This window comes from Podarcis muralis, chromosome 7 (genome assembly GCF_964188315.1).
Source record: "Podarcis muralis chromosome 7, rPodMur119.hap1.1, whole genome shotgun sequence".
NCBI lineage: Eukaryota > Metazoa > Chordata > Lepidosauria > Squamata > Lacertidae > Podarcis > Podarcis muralis.
In genome coordinates this window covers 56,409,935-56,429,658 of record NC_135661.1, presented here as the reverse complement: position 1 = coordinate 56,429,658, position 19,724 = coordinate 56,409,935, and the positions used below count along the sequence as shown (strand labels likewise).

The window sequence follows — 19,724 nt, the reverse complement described above, 5'->3', positions numbered from 1 at the left end:
TCAGGAAATGCACTGGAAAGTGCTTAATGCAACATCATATAACCTTTTCTTTAATAAAAATCAGAAGGAATGCTGGAAAAAAATCTGACATTTTCTAACCTCCCCACAAACTTGGTGCAAAGAAATCGGGATGAAGGCTCGATAAACAGGTCATCCGGAAGTGTCCTAAATTGCTAATGCAGAAGGTCCTCTACAGAGTGCTACTGGTTGATGTAACTGAGGGCTTATCCAGACTTCCTTTTGTGCTGTGTTTCTAGGCACAGGTCTGTGTTTGAAAGTGCCAAGTGTCCCCACCCCCACCCCACCCATGGCACTTTCCCCATAAAAACCCACTCTTTACTGATGAATCTGAGCAAACAGCATTCCACAGAAAACCCGAATTGCCGTTTGTTCCAATTCAGCATCAAAGAGTGGCTTTTGTGGAGCAAACAACAAAACACTTGGACATGGCACTTTAAATCATGGACTTATACCTAGAAAGTGCTGGGGAGAAGCTAAGTGTGGATGAGCCCTAAGAATCCCTTGTAGGGCTGGTTGATATCTGGCTTTCAGCATCATCATATGTCACTGGCTAAACATTGCAATATACTGATATATCATGATGTCTGGAATAAGGATGTAGAAGCATTGACTGGCTTCACAGTCTTTCCCACATTGTGATTTTTGCATAGCATACATACACATCATGATTCATGATAAGCTGCCAGGTCAAAAATTATGAAACTGATATCACAATATGGACTTCAAACTGGTTTTGGATGATATATGGATATATTGCCCAGCCCTAATTCCTTCCACATTCCTATATAACCTAGGACTTCTGTTTTAATAATACAGTCAGTGCAAATACTTCTGGGTGTTTTTCTCATGTCCTGATACAATGTCTTGTGTTGTTTGGGGGATGTCTGTGATGCAGGTATTTGTGGGATCAGTGGCGATGAAGGAGACTTCCAGTTTTGTGCAACCAGGAATCAAACAAAGAAAAGCAATATAAGCTATGAAATCCAGAGCGACGGCATCAGCATTGTAAACAGTGCAGAGAAACTGATCCTAAGAGCACCTTTCAGTCCAGAAATTCAGTGTGGACGTTTTACAGGATCCAAGGAGTGTCCTCTGCCACAACAATTGGGGCCTTATCGCATCTGTTTGCACTGGTTTCGGCATGACAGTCTTTTGACGATCACCTATGGGAAGTCCCAAACGAATTTCAACCTGACTAGCCAGGCATATACCCTGTACTGTCCCATTACAACTGAAAATTCTTCTCAATATGGCCCCAATGTGCTTTATAGGGTCTCCTATGCCTTTAATAGGGGTGTCCACAACACATCCCTTCCGGACATGTCTGCATATCATTTCTACTTCACAGGTAAGCTTGCTTCTTTTTAGAAGATGTAATTGTGGAACCCAACAGTCCAGCAGGCCCAGGCCCATTCTTGCATGGCAGCACCCCCTCCCCAGAAAACCAACTTTGCAGCCCAGAGCACAGTGGGCCACAAGCTGGTGTGCAGCTGAAAATTTCCTGGTGTCTCCAGACTGTCAATATTTTCTGGGAGGGATTCCAAGTATTGGAACTTCGGGTTTGCACAGTTAAAGTGGATTATCCCTAGTGTAACAAGCCACTTAAGAAAACAACAACAATTTTTTTGTTGTTTGGAAAGTAATTCATTGAAAAGTGAGGAATGAAGGGGTGATTAACTGGGAAACTTCTAAACAGCCTTACAAGCAAATTAGGATGAATTCAGGATGAATGCTCATTGTCGTATAACTGCATCATGAACAAATAATAATAATAATAATAATAATAATAATAATAATAATAATAAATTTATTATTTGTACCCCGCCCATCTGGTTGGGTTTCCCCAGCCACTCTGGGCAGCTTCCACAAAGACCAAAAATACACTAATATGTCATACATTAAAAACTTCCCTGAACAGGGCTGCCTTAAGATGTCTTCTGAAGGTCAGGTAGTTGTTTATCTCTTTGACATCTGATGGGAGGGAGAATGCTCAATGAAGACCAGATATAGTCTCACTGTCACATAAGCTTTGTATAATCAAATTGGGGTGAATGCTGAATAAACCAGCCATCTAGAGGAACCCACCAATAAGCAATCTGGGTTATATAGCCATATTTCATAGAGCCACCTGTTCACCAATTCCTCGCTTTGCCAAAGCCTTGGCTATAAGCTAGCCCATCCATGTCTGGAGAGCAGGAGGGCATGGAGACCTGAAAGATCTTGTATGGGGAATCATAGGTGGAAGTACTCATTTCCTCTAATTCAAATTCCTCCCCCCCCCCACTCCCTCTATCATCTCATGGTCCAGCGGCTTCTCCTCTGGGTATACCAGGCCTGTGCGTGGAACGAACGCTGAGGGCAGGTGGTGGGCTGTTGTATGTACCTAGAGGGGGGAGAGAGGAGGAAAGAGGTGGGGGTGCATGTGCAGGGACGTGCATCGAGCAGTCCTATGGCAGGAAGTGGAAGGGGAAGAAGGCTAACCAAATAGGACAAAATGATGAGTTTGTTAACCAAGGAGAAGTGGCGGCGGAGGTTTGTCTTAAGACACACAATGATCAAAGCTGTCTAATGAGCTACTATAACCAGGGCTATATGCACTGCAAAAAGAAAATCAGCATGCCCTTTCCCCAAAGAAAATAACCATTCCCAATTATCCAGAGAAATCCAGCTAAAGTATGGATAATTTATTCTGTGGACAGAGCTCTGCAGGACATTGAGGCCCTGCCTCCCTTGACAACTGGAAACCTTCCTGGACCCCTTTGCCAGCTCCTGAGAGTTTGTGAGGCTCAGGTTATGTTTCTGGACATATGTTTACATATGAAAGCTGGGACCTTATTTTTAACAAACTAAACCTGAGTTTATCTGGATGCTGAATCTGTGCCTTTTCTGCTCCTTTCACAGTGTGAGTAAGGAGTCCTGTAGCCTGGAATGTAGTCCCTAATGAGACTGTTCCTTTTTTGTGTTTGTTTATGGGACAGGTGATCAAGGAAAGACGCCTGTTCGAGTATGCGATATGGAAGGAAAAGTTAGGAGCGTAGAAGAAAAGCTGAAGACTCTGGAAAAAGGTGGGAAGCTTGGCAAGAGTGGCAGGAACGGCCTTCGGCCAAACCCATTTGAGTAAGTATTCATGAGCCAGTCAACATTCTCTGCTGGTGAACTATTTATTTAATAAATCTGTATGCCATCCTTTGTCAAAAAGCTCCAGGGCAGTTTACAGTGTCACAGCATAATAAACAACGTAACATACATACACCACACAATAGCCATAAAATACAAAATAATATAAAACAACAGTGTCAGATTATTCGCAATGTCAACCCAGCAATAAACTTCACAGCTCAGCCCCTGGGAAATGCAACCGTCTAGAAACCTGTTATCATCTACTCCTGTCAGGTGCAACTATAAAAAAATTCTGTGTGACTCTGTGAATCCCCGCTACCGCTTCTCTGTGGCAAAGTGGGGGTGGTGGGGGAACAATGTGTACAAGCCACAGGAAGTGTACGTGTGTGTCTGTGCACTCTTCCCACACTTGAGGAGGCTTTGTATTGTCTGCAATTTTAAGCAAGCAGACCCTGATTCACACAGAGCAAAATGCCATTCTCCTTAGCTTTTGCACATCTCCAAATGTTGTGATACCAATGCTCATTTCTGAAAATTCACAAAATGTGTATTTTTAGGTTAAAATGCCTACACAAATACACATGTAGAAAAATGCAGTTCCAATACTTTAAAAAAATAATGTATTTTTTCAAAAAATAATAAATATTTGATTGATGCACAAATGGGGACTAACACACCAAACTCTGAACTAAGGCAACCAAAACTGACCTGGACAGGAAATAACCACCTGTCACTCCTGTTGCTCACTGTGGCTCCCTCCCCATGCCCGACATAGAAGATGTACACCTGGGAATTCCAGGTGCAGGGAAAGGCTAAGCAATCTCCACCTGCTGCTCCTCTTCAGGAATGGTCCCTCATCTCCTTATGCCCAGCTGCTTTGCAGGGAGAATTGGTGAAGACTGGATTCCAATTTGTGTGTTTGCCACCGAATGCAGAGATCCACCTTGAGTGAATCCCATTCCCCAGCTCAGCACACTTTCCCAGCAGGTCACTGTAGCTGTGTCCCACCCTCCCCATGATCTTCATCAGATGCCCCTCACCCACTGTTTACACTGGAAGCACAGCTTTACCTTGGAGCTTTTCATCTGATACGCATAGCAAGTGCAAGGCCCCAGACTGTGATTTGTGCAGTATGGAAAAGGGTTACTGCCCCCTACTCCCTGGCAGGGTCTGAACTGGCATGGGCTCCCTGCACCTGCAGGCTCAGTGAGCAACAGGTGTGATGTAGTAATATTACAACCAGACCTCAAAGTAGCACCTGCAAATATTGAAAATGTGCCAGCATTGCATAGGCAGTCTGCTCTCCACTGCTGCGTCATCTTGTTCAATATTGCTTATGTTTATGTTCACCTTCACTAATCTGGCGCTGTCCAAATGTTTGGGACTACAGCCCTCATCATCCCCAACCAGCTTGGTGATGGCTGGGTTTCCTGTATGGGTTTTTCACCTATCTAAAGGAGCCAAAGACTGAACCTGGGGACCTTCTGCATACGCAGATCCTGACTATGTCCAGATACTCTGAATATTGTGGCTTGCCAACTATGAAACATATCAGTGACTCAATACAGTTCCATGCCGCCAATCGGGTACAGTCAATTCTGAAACAGTGTCACATACCATTATGCAAATATTGAAACCATACCTTACTAGCTTTCATTCACTGACACCAAATATTAGCTGAATATTAATCAAAATGCAAACATTCAGAAAAATAGCCTGTGATTATTTGACATCAGCCTTTGACAAGGCTTCTTGGGAGCAAATTCGTTTTCAACTCTAAAAGCAAAAGTCCACAATACCAAACACACTTGAAGGCTAATAAATGACCAAGTTGTATCAGCTATTTTCCTTGGCACATACAGTTACCCAGGAAGTAGCTGTGTGGACCCTGGTATCTCCGGCCATACTCAGTTAACCTTTTCCCGACAGGTTGCTCCAGCGTTTGGAGTCAGAGTTGGGAGAAGCAGAATTCCAAGGGAAGAACAAGACTTTTGGGAAGGGAGCACTGCTACATGCAAGCGTCTGGAATTTCCAGTCCTTGAGTCATCAGAATATAACTTTTGGACCCAAGCTGGAGGTGAGTAAAGGGAGAAAGGGCCATTTTAAATTACCTGCCGTACAAATTATTGCTCCATCCTTACCTCCCCATTGCAAGATGTAAGATTTCTCTGTAGGGGAGAAATTCAGTTCAGTTTGCAGTTAACACCAAACTTACCTCATTCACATTTTCTGATGCAGCATGAAAACCGAAATGCAGCCATCCTTCACAGCCCACACTTTTCCGATTTTTGCCAAGTAATGTGTACAAAAGTGCATATACCAGGGCAAAGTGTTCATAAAAATGTCTATCTTAGTGAAAATAGCACATGCCAACATATTGCGGAAATTGCTTTGCAATAAGTTCACATTAAGCAAAAATGCATACAAACGTGTACATCGGGATTAATTAGCACTAAAATTCTGATTAGTTTTCATTATTATTTTTTAAAATTGCAAATTGGAAGGTGGAGAACAGAACTTAAAGCTGGGAAAATGAGAAGCTGAGAGAAACCCAAATGGAACTGGACCACCCCCTTTTCCTCTTCTACAAAGCATTTTATTTTATTTTTGCAGGAGGACAAAGAGGCTCATGGCTTTGAAGTGATGCTGCCTAAAGCGGCCCTGGACAAAGTCGTCCTTGCAAAACCCAAACTCGGGCGCAGGCCTGCTACACCGAGGGCAGTGCTGCTGGTGGTTTCAAGCTCCACCCTCTTTCAGGTAAGGATGTGCAGAGAGGCTGCGGGTACGTTCTCCAAGGAAACTCACCTATCAGGCACAGAGATGTGAAGCTCCTTCAGGGATGAGTTTCTGCAGCAAGAGCACCAGATGCTTCAGCACCATTTGGCAAAACAATCCCTGCCCAATTTATTGAGGTCTTTCGTGAACTAGATGGTGGCATCTTTAAACTATAGGGTTTCTTTTTGGGGTGGGGGGAATCAGTCTGTGTGATGCCCTGAATGCCTTCCAATTCTTTCGTTTCTGTGAGGGTAGACAGTATGGGAACAAGTCTGCCAAACCAGCCCCTTTCTCTAGGCAACTGTAAGACAATGGCCGTAGCTGACTGCTTAAGCACCATAATTAGCATAACCAATGAAGTCACCTTGTGCCAAAGGGCAAATGGGTGGGCCTTTCCCCTCAGCTGCCTGGTACTTAGAAACCAGGGTAGTTGTGCGAGAGCTGAGCAGCAAGAAAGCAGGCCGAGGAGCTGGACACAGACCCATGCTTGATTTGTGCTTGAATCCAAGGAAGAAGCAAATTCTGTTAGGGTGTAAATACGCTTCCATTTTAGGCTCAGGCTGTATATATGTGTAAATAAACCATATATCCAGTGCTTTTTTTCAGAGGGTACTCAAGGGTACACAGTACCAGCACCTCTCCTTTTGTTGTTGTTAAAAAGTGTGGCACTTACTGTAACAACTTCATGGCGAGTACCGGCACCTATTTTTCTAGAAAAAAAAGCACTTCATATATCCTAAAGGCACCACAAATCTCAACCAACCCTCACTCAAAGGAAACCAAAGCTGGGTAAGTGCCTGGAACTCCAGGAGTCTCTCACTGATCAGAGATGGGGGTGGCGTGGAACATAATGAAATTTCACCCCCTTCTTGTTCTGTTATATCTCATCCTGGTCCTCCAGATTACTTTTGCAAATTATCTGCTGGTGCGACAAGGAAAGCAGTTGCTGCTTTGAGATTCTGCATGATGCCGATGCTTATCTATGTGGGATTTTGTTCTGCTTGGTTGGTTGTAAGTCGCTTTGGGTTGTCGTGGGCTTGATAAAATGACTAACAAATTTAATAAAAAATAACAACAAATAATAATAATAATATTTTGAGAGGGAGGATATGCTGGAGTACTTTTAAGTGGTTGTTTATGCACTTGTGGCCAGGGAGAGGCAGAGAGCGATTTTTTTCACCAGGTATTATAGTATTCACTGTATAATTCCCCTGGGGGGAATATAGACATTCTCCAGTTTCTCTTTTTTGAACAGTAGGCTGAAAATCTGTTGCCTAATGGTTGATAGGGCTAAATATGTTGCATATAAGGTTTCTGTGACCTGATTTGCGCACACAGTAAGCCAATCTATGGCTTAGCAAGACCACACAAACCTGCAAGCTATCAGGGACAAGTTCACATCTACTTTGTTGCTTTCTAGTCTTTTTTTACTGTTGCACTGCACTGAACTAACAGCATGTTGTCCAATTTGGGATTCTCCTCACTAGCCAGGAACTGTAGCCAGAAACATGTCCTGCTTGCCTTGAAGTCTCTAGGCCCCATCCCCGGCTGATTTCCCTTGGGTCCAACTTGTATGCTCCTGGATGAAATATGGAGCACAGGAAGCTCCAGACTACAAGGGAACAGACTGGTCCTGCCAATAAAGCATCACTTAACTGAAAACTGAGCAAATTAGCTTCCTCCTTTAGGGCATTAACTGAAACGTCTTCCAAGCCAGGGATAAATTCCACACTTGCTGAAACATCAGCTGCATTCCGACAAGTTCAGGTTGTGGCATGAAGTTCTTGGGTTCTGCTGCTGTTGGGAGAGAGAGACTCAAATTCTGCATATGATGGTTGTGACTGTGTACAGGCAGGATCAGGTCCACATGGAGGGAAGGTTGGGCAGAACCAGCTTTCATGAAGCAATACTGCCCCAAGAGGACAGACATGCAGGTGGACTTTGGAATACCTTGGTATGCACAGACTACACAAATGGGCTGTAAAAATGAGGTGACTTGGGTGGTCTCAAATGCTCTGATCTTTATTTCCTGCAGGACCAAAATTCTTCTGACCAGATCCTGGGTGGGAAAGTGATTGGCCTCTCCATCTGGAACACTTCAGTCCATGGCCTGCTCAGAGAGGAGCGGGTGGCACTCACTTTCTGGCACAACAGTCTTCCGGTAGGCCCTGAAAACCTTCATTCCACTCAGAAGATCACGGCATCTGCTGGTGTCCCTTCTGATGTGGCTAAATTCTCCCTAAAGCTCGGCTGTTTTCCAGTATGAATTTACAATTCAAGTTTTAGCATTGCATGTGGAACCTTCTAAAAATCTTGGCCTGGTCACTTTTGCAAAGAGAAAAACACCACCACGTGACAACTCCCTGTGCTGAAATTATACTATGGTTGCTTGTTCTTGGAACCGAACCCCTATTTTCCAGTCTCCTCTCTACAGTCAGGATTCTGTGCCCACTAAGCATGCCCAGTCCTCAGAGAGTTATTTTTACTCCTCACCCTAAACATTTCTTGCACTGTTGCAAAAACTGTGCTTCTTGCAATGTAGGGAGTTGGACTAGATTGGTCCCTTCCAACTCTTTGATTCTGTGAAATCCTTCTGCACTTCTGTAACCTGCCAATTCCTCCCTCCTGTGCAGATTTTGCCATTTGCTTCCATAAGGTTGCACACGGAACTGAGGTTGCTATCACTAGGAACATAGGGGGCTGCCTTATACTCAGTTAGATCATTGATCTATTTAGCTCAGTGTTTCCTACACTGACTGGCAGCAGTTGCCTATGTTTTCAGGAAAGAGTCTCTACCAACCCCACCTGGAGATGATGATGATGATGATGATTATATATTATTTATACACTGCCCATCTGGCTGGGTTTCCCCAGCCACTTTGGGCAGCTCCCAACAGAATATTAAAAACACGATAAAATATCAAACATTAAAAACTTACCATCGGGGATTGAAACTAAGGCTTTCTGCATGCAAAGCAGATGCTCTTACTGCCTGTTTCCCAAAGTATATTGCTCCTGTCTTTCTATCTCTGTTTCACTGGGTGGAAGTATATTTAAGAGAATGTGTAGTTGTGAGGAAGCTGTAGGGACATCTCACTGAACAGCAACATTTCCCTGTTTTTGGCTTTTAAATTAAATCACCCTCTGGTATTTGTTCTTTCAGTCGAACGTGACTCCCGAGTGTGTGTTCTGGGACACTGGCTCTGAAGGTAAGTTCCTACAGTAGCTGAGGTGGGTGAGATGTTTGGAAGGAATTCCCCTGAGCCCTCCTTCCACATTCCCTGTATTTGGTTGTTCCTTGAGAGCATGTGAAACCAGGTGTTTAAATCACACCTTCTCCCTGCAGTAGCCCACGTTAAGGACGGACTATGTGGACCAGAGCTTTCCAAATTTCTGAGAGCTGAAGCAGACTTTTCTCTGTGTTAAAAATTGGAGGGTCCCTTTTTCCACCTGAAATGATGTACCTTGGCAGCATGTATGAATTATCACTGTCTGGAGTCTGCATGAGTCACAGTTCTGGACGTACCTCTTGGTTGGAAACAGGTTGGGACAAAAGCAGTTCAAGTTTCAGAGGCCTGCCTGAATAGAAAAAAACTTTTTGGGAGACATCTAGGAGCAAGCACGGACGATTCCTAAGAAGCCTCCACTGTCACGAGTTCCACAGGACAGTAGTCCTGCCCACAAAACCCTCGGTCCCTAGTAAAGGCCGACTGAATCTTACAGATGCAGAGAACTTTCTGTCTGGATTAGTAGAACCCAACAGACCTCTCCCACACTGTCTATATTGTAGAACCATAGAACTGTAGAGTTGTAAACGACCCAAAGGGTCCTCTAGCTCAACCCCTTGCAATGTATGGCCTTACTCACTTCCTTTACATGGGGGCACCCGCCTGCAGTGAGGCTTCTCCTTTTCGCCCCTAGCTGGCCACCCAGGCAAGTGGAATTCATCTGGCTGTGAAGCAGAACGAGGAGCGGACCGAACCATCTGCCGCTGTGACCATCTCACCTTTTTTGCTGTGCTAATGGTGAGTACTGGTGGCTCCCATGCCAGGTAGACCTGTGCAAAGATTTTCCTACCCTGCCCCCCATTCTCTGCCCTTTTTAAACCATCTCCTTCCACCTCCAGGTGTCCTCCCCAGAAATCGACCGCAGCCACCAGGTCTACCTGACCTTGATCACTTACATTGGGTGTATTGTTTCGGCCGTGGCATCGTTCTTCACCATCTTCTTCTTCCTCTGCACAAAGTAAGGGAGAACTCAAAAATTGCTTCAAATATGGCAGAAGTCCTGGGGGATTGGGGAGACAGCCCAGGAGGAAGACTTGCTGGATCCTAGAAGGAGATCCAAAAGGGAATCATGGACTGGGGGGGGGCAAGAATAATCAACAGAGGATGGAGGAGAGATGCAGTGAAGGTGAAAAGTCAGAACAGACTTCCACAACCTGGTGCCCTCCAGATGTTTTGCACTGCAACTCCCAACAGCCCCATAGTTCAAGGAACCATGGCTTTGTGTTATGTGCGAGCCAGGCCATTGTCTCACGAGTGAGCTCGGTTGTGTTTTTTACTGCACTGATCTCAAGCCACCAAAGTAGAAGCATAGAAGAGGAGTATCCCAGGAAAAGGAGAGTGGGTCTTTCCTTGGGAATACCTAGCTTATGGCAGTCTTATTCTGGCCACCAGCTGCCGCATCTGTGGAGGGGAACACCATGGAGAAAAACCTATGGACTGCTGAAGCCAGGTGTGCATGTGACAGACATGTGTGGCTTGTATTGAGAAAGAGTAAGGCACTGATTATCAAAACATTGATTGAAGCCATATCCTAGGAGACTTAGTGTATGGTTTGACTGAAGCTTGGGGTGGGAATCCCACACACACACAATTGGGAAAGAAATATCACACTCTCTTTCCTCCCCAGGAGAAAGCAAGGGGACAACATTGTCTACGTTCACATGAACCTCCTCTGGGCCATCTTCCTCCTCGACATCAGCTTCCTCATCGCAGTGCCTCTGGCCCCTACCGGTGGTGACGTAGCTTGCAAGTCTGGCGCCATGTTTCTGCATTTCGGGGTGCTGGCCTGCCTGACCTGGATGGGTATCGAGGGCTACAGCCTGTACCTCCTTGTGATCAGAGTCTTCAATTCCAACATCAAGCACATGCTCCTTAAGCTTTGCCTGGTGGGCTGGGGTGAGTGGCCAGGGGTCGCTGGGAGTGGTGCAAGTCTCTTGTGGACATAGCCAAAGGAGGTTGTGGCTAGGTCCATTAGGAAGCTGGGCTGCAAGAGAAGAAGACCGATACGCAGAAAGAAAGCATCTGATGCAGTGGAGTGGTTCAGAGTGTGGCCAGATTGCTGAGAAGCCCCCAGTTCAGATCTGGCCTCTATCACAAAAGGAGGCTACTTTATGCCAAGTCAAACAGCTGGTCCATTTGGATCAGCATTGTCTATGCTGACTGGGTGTGGGTCTCCAGGGTATTCAGCTGAGTCTTACCCAGAGTAAACCCACTGAAATTAATGAGCTGAAGGTAATGCTGGCCATTAACTTCAGTGGGTCTATTCTGAGCAGGACTAATGTTAAATACCACTCAGGGTCTTCCCTATCTCTACCTGGGGATGCCTTTCAGTATTGAACCTGGGACCTGATCCAGCCATTGGCCTAATCCAGCAGGACTCTTCTTAGGTCAATTGACAGGAAGTAGCTCTTTTTTCTTTTCTTTTTTACATAGGGGAATATTCAGAAGTGGTATCCTCTCCCTCTGCTTTGAACTGGAAACTTTTATCTATGGTAAAAAATAAATAAATTCAGGTATAGTGCCTGAAGTTGGGGTGGGAGTGACCTCATAGAGCAGGGATGGGGAGCCATTTTCAGCCCCAGACAACCCTTCCAGGGAACTTCCCAGGGAACCCATGTCAGTGGCAGGTGAGGCTGGGGGCAAAAGTGGGCAGAGCCAGAAATGTCCATCTTGCCTTTCTGCAATCTTCTGGCTTCCACGCACAGCCCTCCCTTTCCTCCATTCAGTCTAGCAGAGTTGAAGGACACATCCCAGCCAGGCCAAGCCACTCAGGAAGGGTGTGGCCTGGGGAGAGTCCTGAGGGCCAGTTAAGAGAGGCTTAAGGGGCAACATTTGGCCCCCGAGAAGACTGAGGCTTCCCTTACCTCTTCTCAAGCTGGGGGAGCAGCTGCTGCCCCTTTTCCTTGCCCCACCCCAAGATACGTTTCTGAGTTGTGGGACAAGGGAGGGCATTCTGTCTTTCCAACTCTGTTCCTCTTGACCACTCACAAAAAGCTTTTGAGAACATTTGGCCCCCTTCAGAACCCCTTGGGTCCAACAGGAGGGCAGAATCCATCCTCATTTTGGATCCACTCATTTTCCTGTCTGCTGTTCAGAGCGATTTCATTCTGCTGCTTGTGGTTGTGTTCCTTTTTTTGCTTTTTAGTGGTTTGAAATTTTTATCTAGCATAGTTCACTTTTGCCTGCTTTGGAGATTTTTGTACGTGACTTGCAAATACTTAGAAGTAAAATGCATGTGTGCATGGGGAGGCAGGGGGGTGGATGCAGGTGCCAAGGACCACCCAAGGAAGTGGGGTATAAACATTCATGCATATTGTCCTCTGCCTTGCAGGTCTTCCCCTATTCATTGTTCTGCTGATCTACGTGATCAACCAGTCGCATTACGGACATTTCCCCATTAAAGTGTATGAATCCTCTGGGGAATATACTAATGCAACAATGTAAGTGGCTTTGGGTGTGTGTGTGCATGTCCTCTCACAGCTAAGTTGATTCAGGTAGCTCCATTCACAGTTTAGCCGTAAACTAGAAGTATAGAAGCCTTTTCCTGGTAGTGGGCTGGGCAGAGACAGGAGTGGGCTTCTCCTCTATTCCTATTTCTCCACATTTCCAACCCCTGCGTGCTCTGCTCCTGGTGGTTCCTCTTCAAGCACAATGTGCATTCAGCCCATTTAAATTTAGTGCTGCTTGAGCCCGGGGTGGGATCCACCTATCAGATGTGGCCCATGGAGGGTTGGCCACCATTTGATCTGGCCCCAGGTGGTTTTCCTACTCCTGCCATCCATGTTCCTGCTCTACACAGGTTCCACATCAGCAAGGTACCAGCAAGCACCAGGCAGCTTTGTCCCTAAGGGGTGTCAGGTAGTTGGGCTGCCTGCAGCTCTCTTCCCAGTGGCAGCACTGGGTGTGTGGGCGGGCGGAGAGGGTGTAAAATGGGCTTTCTTCTGCCCTGAGATGTTCAGTGAACTTTGAAAGTCCCACAATGGATTGACAAAAGGACATCCTTTTGTTGTGTCCCTCACCCAAACGGATGTCTCCAGAGCGCTACAGTCTGGTCCCCAAAATGTTCTGACAAACACACCTCACTCAATTTTTTGATTAGCAACCTTCCAAAATCCAAGCATGGGTGCCCCTATTTCAGTCATTTCTGATCTCAGAAGAAGGGGGAAAGAACCTTCTAAAGTTCCTAAGCTTGTTTCTCTGGACTTGATGTTTCTGGTCGGCCACTGCGAGGTCAGGATGCTGGAGTAGATGGGCCATTGGCCTGATCCAACAGGGATCTTTATATGTCCTTATGAACATGCTTTGGGACACTGTGCCACATCCCTCATGCCTGCTCCCTCCCTCCCTCTTTTCCAGCTGCTGGATCACCAAAAAAGAGATCAACAACTTCCTGAATCTGGGCTTTCTAAGCCTGGTGCTCTTCTTCAACACCATCATGCTGGGCGCGATGGTGCAAGCGATCCTCAAGCTGCGATGTCAGTGGGGATATGTCATGATGCTCCTGGGGCTGAGCTGTGTGCTGGGCATCCCTTGGGGGCTGGCCTTCTTCTCCTTCACCTCTGGGACCTTCAAGCTGGTGTCCGTGTACCTTTTCACCATCATCAACTCACTCCAAGGTCAGTGGGTGGAAGCTGTTTCCTCCCTTCACTTATTTGGGTTGCCGTTTTGTCACTGTTTCTTCTCTCCACTGGAATTTGGTCTATTAGGGTGAACAGGGCACTGCCCCACCAACCTTAGTCTCTACCTGGCTGCTGCCTTCATTACAACCAGTCCAAGGTTGGCTCTCCTTGTTGTTGGCTCTAGCGCTACCTACTGTTGACCTCCTTGCCTATTGCCCTACCAGTCCCAAAGGGGAACCAGCCATCATCAGTGCCGGATTTACATATAAGCTAAACAAGCAATAGTTTAGGGCCACACTCTCTTGGCCCCCCCCCAAAAAAAATTCACAATATACTACTTCTTAATTGTATTTCAGTTCAACAATTACTTTGATAAAATACATATTTTGTCATGTGCAAATGGCTTTAGATACCTATTAGGTCCATAAATTACCATATAGCATAGATTCACCACAAAAAACAGTGACAATTTGTTGTTGACAAAGGACAGTTGGACATATAAAGGGACCCTTTACCTTCAGTAGCTTAGGGCCTCATCAAACCTAAATCCAGCCCTGGCTGCCATTGAAATCACATTCTTCGGCTTGCAGTTTATTTATCACCAGGGCAGCATCTTCAGAATCAGCCCCAGGGCCAAACTACATGTGACATTAGTCAATAGGGTTGTGGATTTTGTTTTGGTTTTTTGACATGGGGCAGGGAGACAGATCCTAATATGGAGGGTTAGGGTTTTTAGCTCTTTTCCTCCCTTGCTACAGTACTGATGCAGATTGGGGCCTTCATGCTTGCAGTTTGCACTGCATAAAAGAAAAAAAGTCCCCTTCATTTCTGTGGGATCTTGTTTGACCACAAAATTGCAGGAGAGTGAGAGTGAGTGTACACAATCCAAAGCAACTCCACCAAAAGAAGCAGAGGGCTTCTTAAAGTCCCCTCTACCCTCCATGTTAGGGTTCACATTAGTAGGAGCAGAGGAAGCTGCCTCATTCTGAGCCCTAGAGCATTGCTCTAACTATCACAGCATCATCAGCACTGACTGGCAGAGGCTGCCCAGGTTTTCAGGCAGGGACTTATTCTCAGTCCTACCTGAAGATGCCATCAGCGATTGAACCTGGGACATTTTGCATGCAAAGCGGTCCTTTAGCCCACCTCTGCTCCACACTGACTGGCAGTGGCTCTTGGGGGCTCTCCAACACAGAGTCTTTCTCAGCCCTACATGGACCTTGCACCTGGGACCTTTTGCCCTCTGGTGGCTGGTCCATTGTGGTGCATGGGGCTCCCTTGGAAGGTGGTGGACGATCCTTCCTTTGAGATTTTTAAGCAGAGGTTGGGTGTTGCTGAAGTTGTGATTCCTGCATTGCATTGGGTTGGGCTAGATGACCCTTGGGGTCCCTCCCAACTTTATAATTCTATGTTTCTAACCTTAGCGTTCCCCTCACTTGCCTGCGCTCTTGCAACCAGTTGTCTCCACCTCTTGCTGGCCTCCCTGCCTCTCATGCAGCAACCTCTAGGGACACCACCCACTGCTGCTTTTGCATGCACAGTGTGGGCTCTGTTGCTGAGCTGTGTTCTTCCCTGGCACTGCCACAGGGAAGGTGCACACAGGAGGACAAGTCTTGGCATGCTCTCCAACTCCTCCTTTCATGTTTCCCTCTTCTTCTCTCCCCACAGGGTTCCTCATCTTCCTTTGGTACTTGGCAAAAACCCTCCAGTCCCGCAGGTCTTCCTCCTACTTCTACAGCACCAATTCCAGCAGCATCAAGCTACAGCCAAGCAGCACCAGCATATGACCCAGTGAGGGGTCACATTCTGCTTGGATGTCCTGCCTTGCCTCCTGTGGAACTGAAGGCCTCATCCCTACCTGCTTCGGAAATCCAGACTTTCAGGGATCACTTTGTCCTTGCACTGCTCATAGCTGAGTGGTTGGCGTACAGGCTATTAAAACCTGGAACCCTCCATGCCTGTCTCTTCCCTTATTTATCAGGGGTATCCTTGCCTCTAACCTCTGTCTCCGTGGAAAGCGCTCATACCTGTTGAGCACGTGCGAGGGAACTGTTGCAAAGAGGAAACCACGTCCACAAATTGTTTAAATGCAGTATTTCTTTCTATATATATTTATGTTTTTTTTTTTTTAAGGGGAACTCTTTTTGTGACTCCTTTTCCTAACAAAAAAGGACCGCTCTCCTGCTCCGCCATCGGTTATGAGGCATGTCTGGGTATGTGATGGCAAAAAAATTGGATAGGTATTGAGAGCCTGGGTAAAAAAACACCCTGCAGAAATATAATGGAAACAAGTTAGAAATTATTCTGTTGCACGTCAGCCCAATCTCCGAGCTGTGCGAGGTTCCAGGCACTTACCCAGGATTCGTGTTTCCTTCACAATGGGCCACAGCGGAGACTGTGGTGTCTTTGTGATATACGGTTTATTTACACACATCTATACAATCTGAGCCCATGATGGAAGTGCTCACAGCATTAACATCCCAAAAGGATCTTGGATTCAAACAGACTTCAAACATTGCTCTCTTCCCCTCTTCTAGTTTACATCACAGCCCCCAAACTCTACTCCAGACTCTGACATTTGTCCTTCTCATTATCTGCAAGTTGAAGGAGGAGCCCTGCCTGTTTGTTGTCTCACACAGAGCTTAAGTCTCTTAATCTGGAAGCCTAATCTAGAAACTAGCCTAGCATATATTTTAACACATGCTGGATCCAGGCATTAGAGGGGTCTGGTACCTCCGAACTCATAACAATACTATAATTTGCAGAAAGAAAGAAAAAAATCCTTTGAAACAACTTTAACTCTCACTAACAAAGCAGAAGCGGCCAAGTTCACTGCCAGACTTGTAAATAGGATCAAAGGACCTAGCAGAAGGCGTGGAAAACTGGAAGGAGTGAAAACAACTACTTTGGAAAAACAAATGCAAGAAGGCCACAGGACTGCTGAGTGGGCTGACTCTCTTTGGATTTTCCTGAGCATAGAAAAAGTCTAGATTTATGGAGGAGAAAGTGTGGGACAAAAGTAGCTGAAGGAGAATGTTGCATGGACGAGGCGGAATTAATCTGATCAGAAGGGGTGCAAAATCCACATTCTGCCAAGGTGTGGACAGACCCTGAACAGTCCTTTCTGTGTGTATAAGAACAACAGCCCTGTGGTGTATCCAACCATACAGGCATTATCATCCTGAAACAATAGCTGCAATAGCTCTTTCTCTCTTTTTTTTAACTGTAGTGTGGAAAGCTGATAAAACTCTTTTTGTAATTCAAAATGCATTTGTTAGAAATCCTTTGCGGCAGATGCTTTGCTTGACTTCACCTGGATCAAGTAACTCTTTCAAGGGTGGGGTCCCTCCGACGATGCATTCCTCCCTGGGGGCTGCTCTTTGAAAACACCAGCTGCTGCAGAACTAGCCCAGCAACACGCCCCCCCCCCGCCGTTCCCTTACTGGCTGTGCCCCACCCAGAGCATGTCCCAGCAGCACTCTCTCACCAGCTTGCAGGCTTCCTGTTCCCTTCTGGGCACAATTCAGAGAACAATAAAGCCATTTTCTTCGGGATCAGAAAGTGCTGACCAAAAATAATCGTCGTTCCGTGCCATTTGGCAGGATAAAGGAGGAGAGGTGGGGAAAGCAAGCATCAACTTACGTCACAGGACTCCAGAATGATCACACTTGTTTTTAGTACCAAGATCACACAATATATTTGGGGGGGGGCACCCTTCATTTTTGCTTTCTCCCAGCCTTCCCCAACCAGGTGCCCTCCAGTTGTTTTGAACTACAACTCCCATCAGCCCCAACCAGGGACTGATGGGAGTTGTAGTCCAGAACAGCTGGAAGACACCTGATTGGAGAAGGCTGCTTTTATCAGAATATAATGTGGTAGCCCAACAGGCTTTTCTATAAAAGTAGGCCATACATTTTGACAGCTTCAATGGGAGAGAACAGCTTCTCAACTAAGTCCCAGTATGTTTCTGAGCACAATTCAAAGTGTTGGTGTTGACCTTTAAAGCGCTAAATGGTCTCGGCCCAGTATACCTGAATAAATGTCTCCACCCCCATCATTCTGAGGTCTGGTTCCCTCCCTGCAAGAAGTGAGATTACAGGGAACCAGGCAGAGGGCCTTCTCGGTAGATGTCAAGGAAATAAACTACTATCTGACTTTTAGAAAACATCTGAAAGCAGCCCTGTTTAGGGAAGTTTTTAGTGTTTGATCTTTTATCGTGTTTTTAATATTCTGTTGGGAGCCGCCCAGAGCGGCTGGGGAAACCCAGTCAGATGGGCGGGGTATAAATAATTATTACTAAGACAATAGAATTGAATGTACTGGTAAGAGAGACTCCAGCATGAAACAGTTGAACTAGACCATTATTTATATGCTGTTGGAAAATTAGACTTGTAGGGGCAAAGCAGAGTCTACAACCAAATTAATGCCACAAAAATGTAAGCACATAGCAAACCCAAGAGGAGTCTTGGGGCAAGATTCATACAGCTGCCCTGCTGGACAGTTTTGTTTTTTAAGATACAAAAATTATATTTATTGACCCATTTATAACTAGGGGCTGTGCCTCAGCTCGCACCACTTGCCAGCCCCCCAGCCATTTCCCTCTGACCCACTGGATCTTCCCACCCTATTTCTGGAGCTACTTTTCTATTCTACGCCCCCATGCACTAGCCTCACCCCCCCCTTTTGTGAAACTGCACCTTGCACACAAACCACCCCATGGTGAGCGGTATCTCCCTCCCCCCTTAGAATAATAGACTTGTAAGTTGGAAGGGAATCCGAGGGTCATCTAGTCCAACTCCCTGCAATGCACAAATCCTGCCCATAGCTGTCCCTGGGTGGGCTCCAACCATCAACCTTCTGGTTAACAGTGACCCCTTGCACCAGCAACCAAGCACCCTTTTCACCTTCTGCCCAATTTTGAAGGCACCACCTCTCCTGTTCTTTTGTCCATGCTTTCATCTTCAACCCCATTTCCATGCCTCCTACTCCTTTTTTTTTTTAGCTCTCTTCAAGCCCTCAATCCCCCCTCATTACTTTTCTTAACTCTTCCTTGCACACAGACCCTCCCCCTCATTCCCATGCTTCTTTTTCTCCAATTCCACAGCCCCTTTTTTCACGCTCACCAATTCCCCCATGCTGATACATGCTACTGTATCTTTAAGACGAATAGACTCTTAAGAGTAAGCTTGTCAGTTAGTGTGTTCAATTACATAAGGTGAAGTTCAGTTAGATGACTGGTGTACACCTATGGATGCTTGGTTGTTAAAAAAAGAAAAGTAGTAACAACTGTTTTGATAGTTTTTGTGTGTGGAAAAAATCCATAAACAAACAAGTTGGTAAGGCACAGAGTATCTGAAAGGGGCCATTAGAGCCAGCAACGCAAACAGGTCCATACAGTTTCATAAGGGGTATTCAAAGTTTGTACAATGAATGACCCCTAAATAAGCAGGACCAGCCTGTTGTATGATAGTGCAGAAGGCGAGAGGAGCTATTGCCCCTGTTAGCACCTTGTATGAGAGGCTGCCGAGACTCAATAAAGCTGTCCACCTGGACGATTCCTTGACAAAGGTCTATTTTGTTGTGTCAGTTTCTCTGAAAGAACCAAAGACCATGATCACTAACCACCTAGTGTGTTTTCCGTGGTGTAAAAGAAGGAGTAGAAGTGATATGTGGGTTAATCATGGCAGGTCTTATGGGAAAATAGATAATGTAGCTAATTGAGGAGAACGTGGAAAATCCTGGACCAAAATGATGGTACAACTAGACATAGCTACCAGCACACACTGTATGGTAGACTGCCCCAACCAAACAGCACCCCCAGCAGCAGTCTTTGGCTTGGGAAGGCTCCCTGTGTCCTAGTTTAAGAAGCTTCAAGTGCCATCCTTGGCCCTCTTTCAGCACA

At 46.0% G+C, this 19,724-nt stretch overlaps 1 protein-coding gene across 8 annotated transcripts in view; it reads left to right on the top strand.

The window, feature by feature from the left end:
• Positions 1 to 19,390, top strand: part of ADGRG1 (adhesion G protein-coupled receptor G1) — a 40,795-nt gene extending 21,405 nt beyond the window's left edge. For 7 of the 8 annotated variants that reach the window (XM_077931822.1, XM_077931821.1, XM_028739290.2 and 4 more), the window contains 12 exons: positions 917 to 1,369; positions 3,000 to 3,138; positions 5,071 to 5,218; positions 5,755 to 5,898; positions 7,952 to 8,077; positions 9,080 to 9,125; positions 9,838 to 9,941; positions 10,043 to 10,161; positions 10,831 to 11,099; positions 12,535 to 12,643; positions 13,560 to 13,819; positions 15,491 to 19,390. In XM_077931822.1, coding sequence (XP_077787948.1) covers positions 917 to 1,369; positions 3,000 to 3,138; positions 5,071 to 5,218; positions 5,755 to 5,898; positions 7,952 to 8,077; positions 9,080 to 9,125; positions 9,838 to 9,941; positions 10,043 to 10,161; positions 10,831 to 11,099; positions 12,535 to 12,643; positions 13,560 to 13,819; positions 15,491 to 15,609 — 2,036 coding nt within the window. In that variant the 3' untranslated portion in view covers positions 15,610 to 19,390. Of the gene's footprint in view, positions 1 to 916; positions 1,370 to 2,999; positions 3,139 to 5,070; positions 5,219 to 5,754; positions 5,899 to 7,951; positions 8,078 to 9,079; positions 9,126 to 9,837; positions 9,942 to 10,042; positions 10,162 to 10,830; positions 11,100 to 11,636; positions 11,696 to 12,534; positions 12,644 to 13,559; positions 13,820 to 15,490 lie in introns of those variants that run through there. The other variant, XR_013393673.1, reaches the window with a different exon arrangement.
• The last annotated feature ends 334 nt before the right edge of the window (positions 19,391 to 19,724 follow it).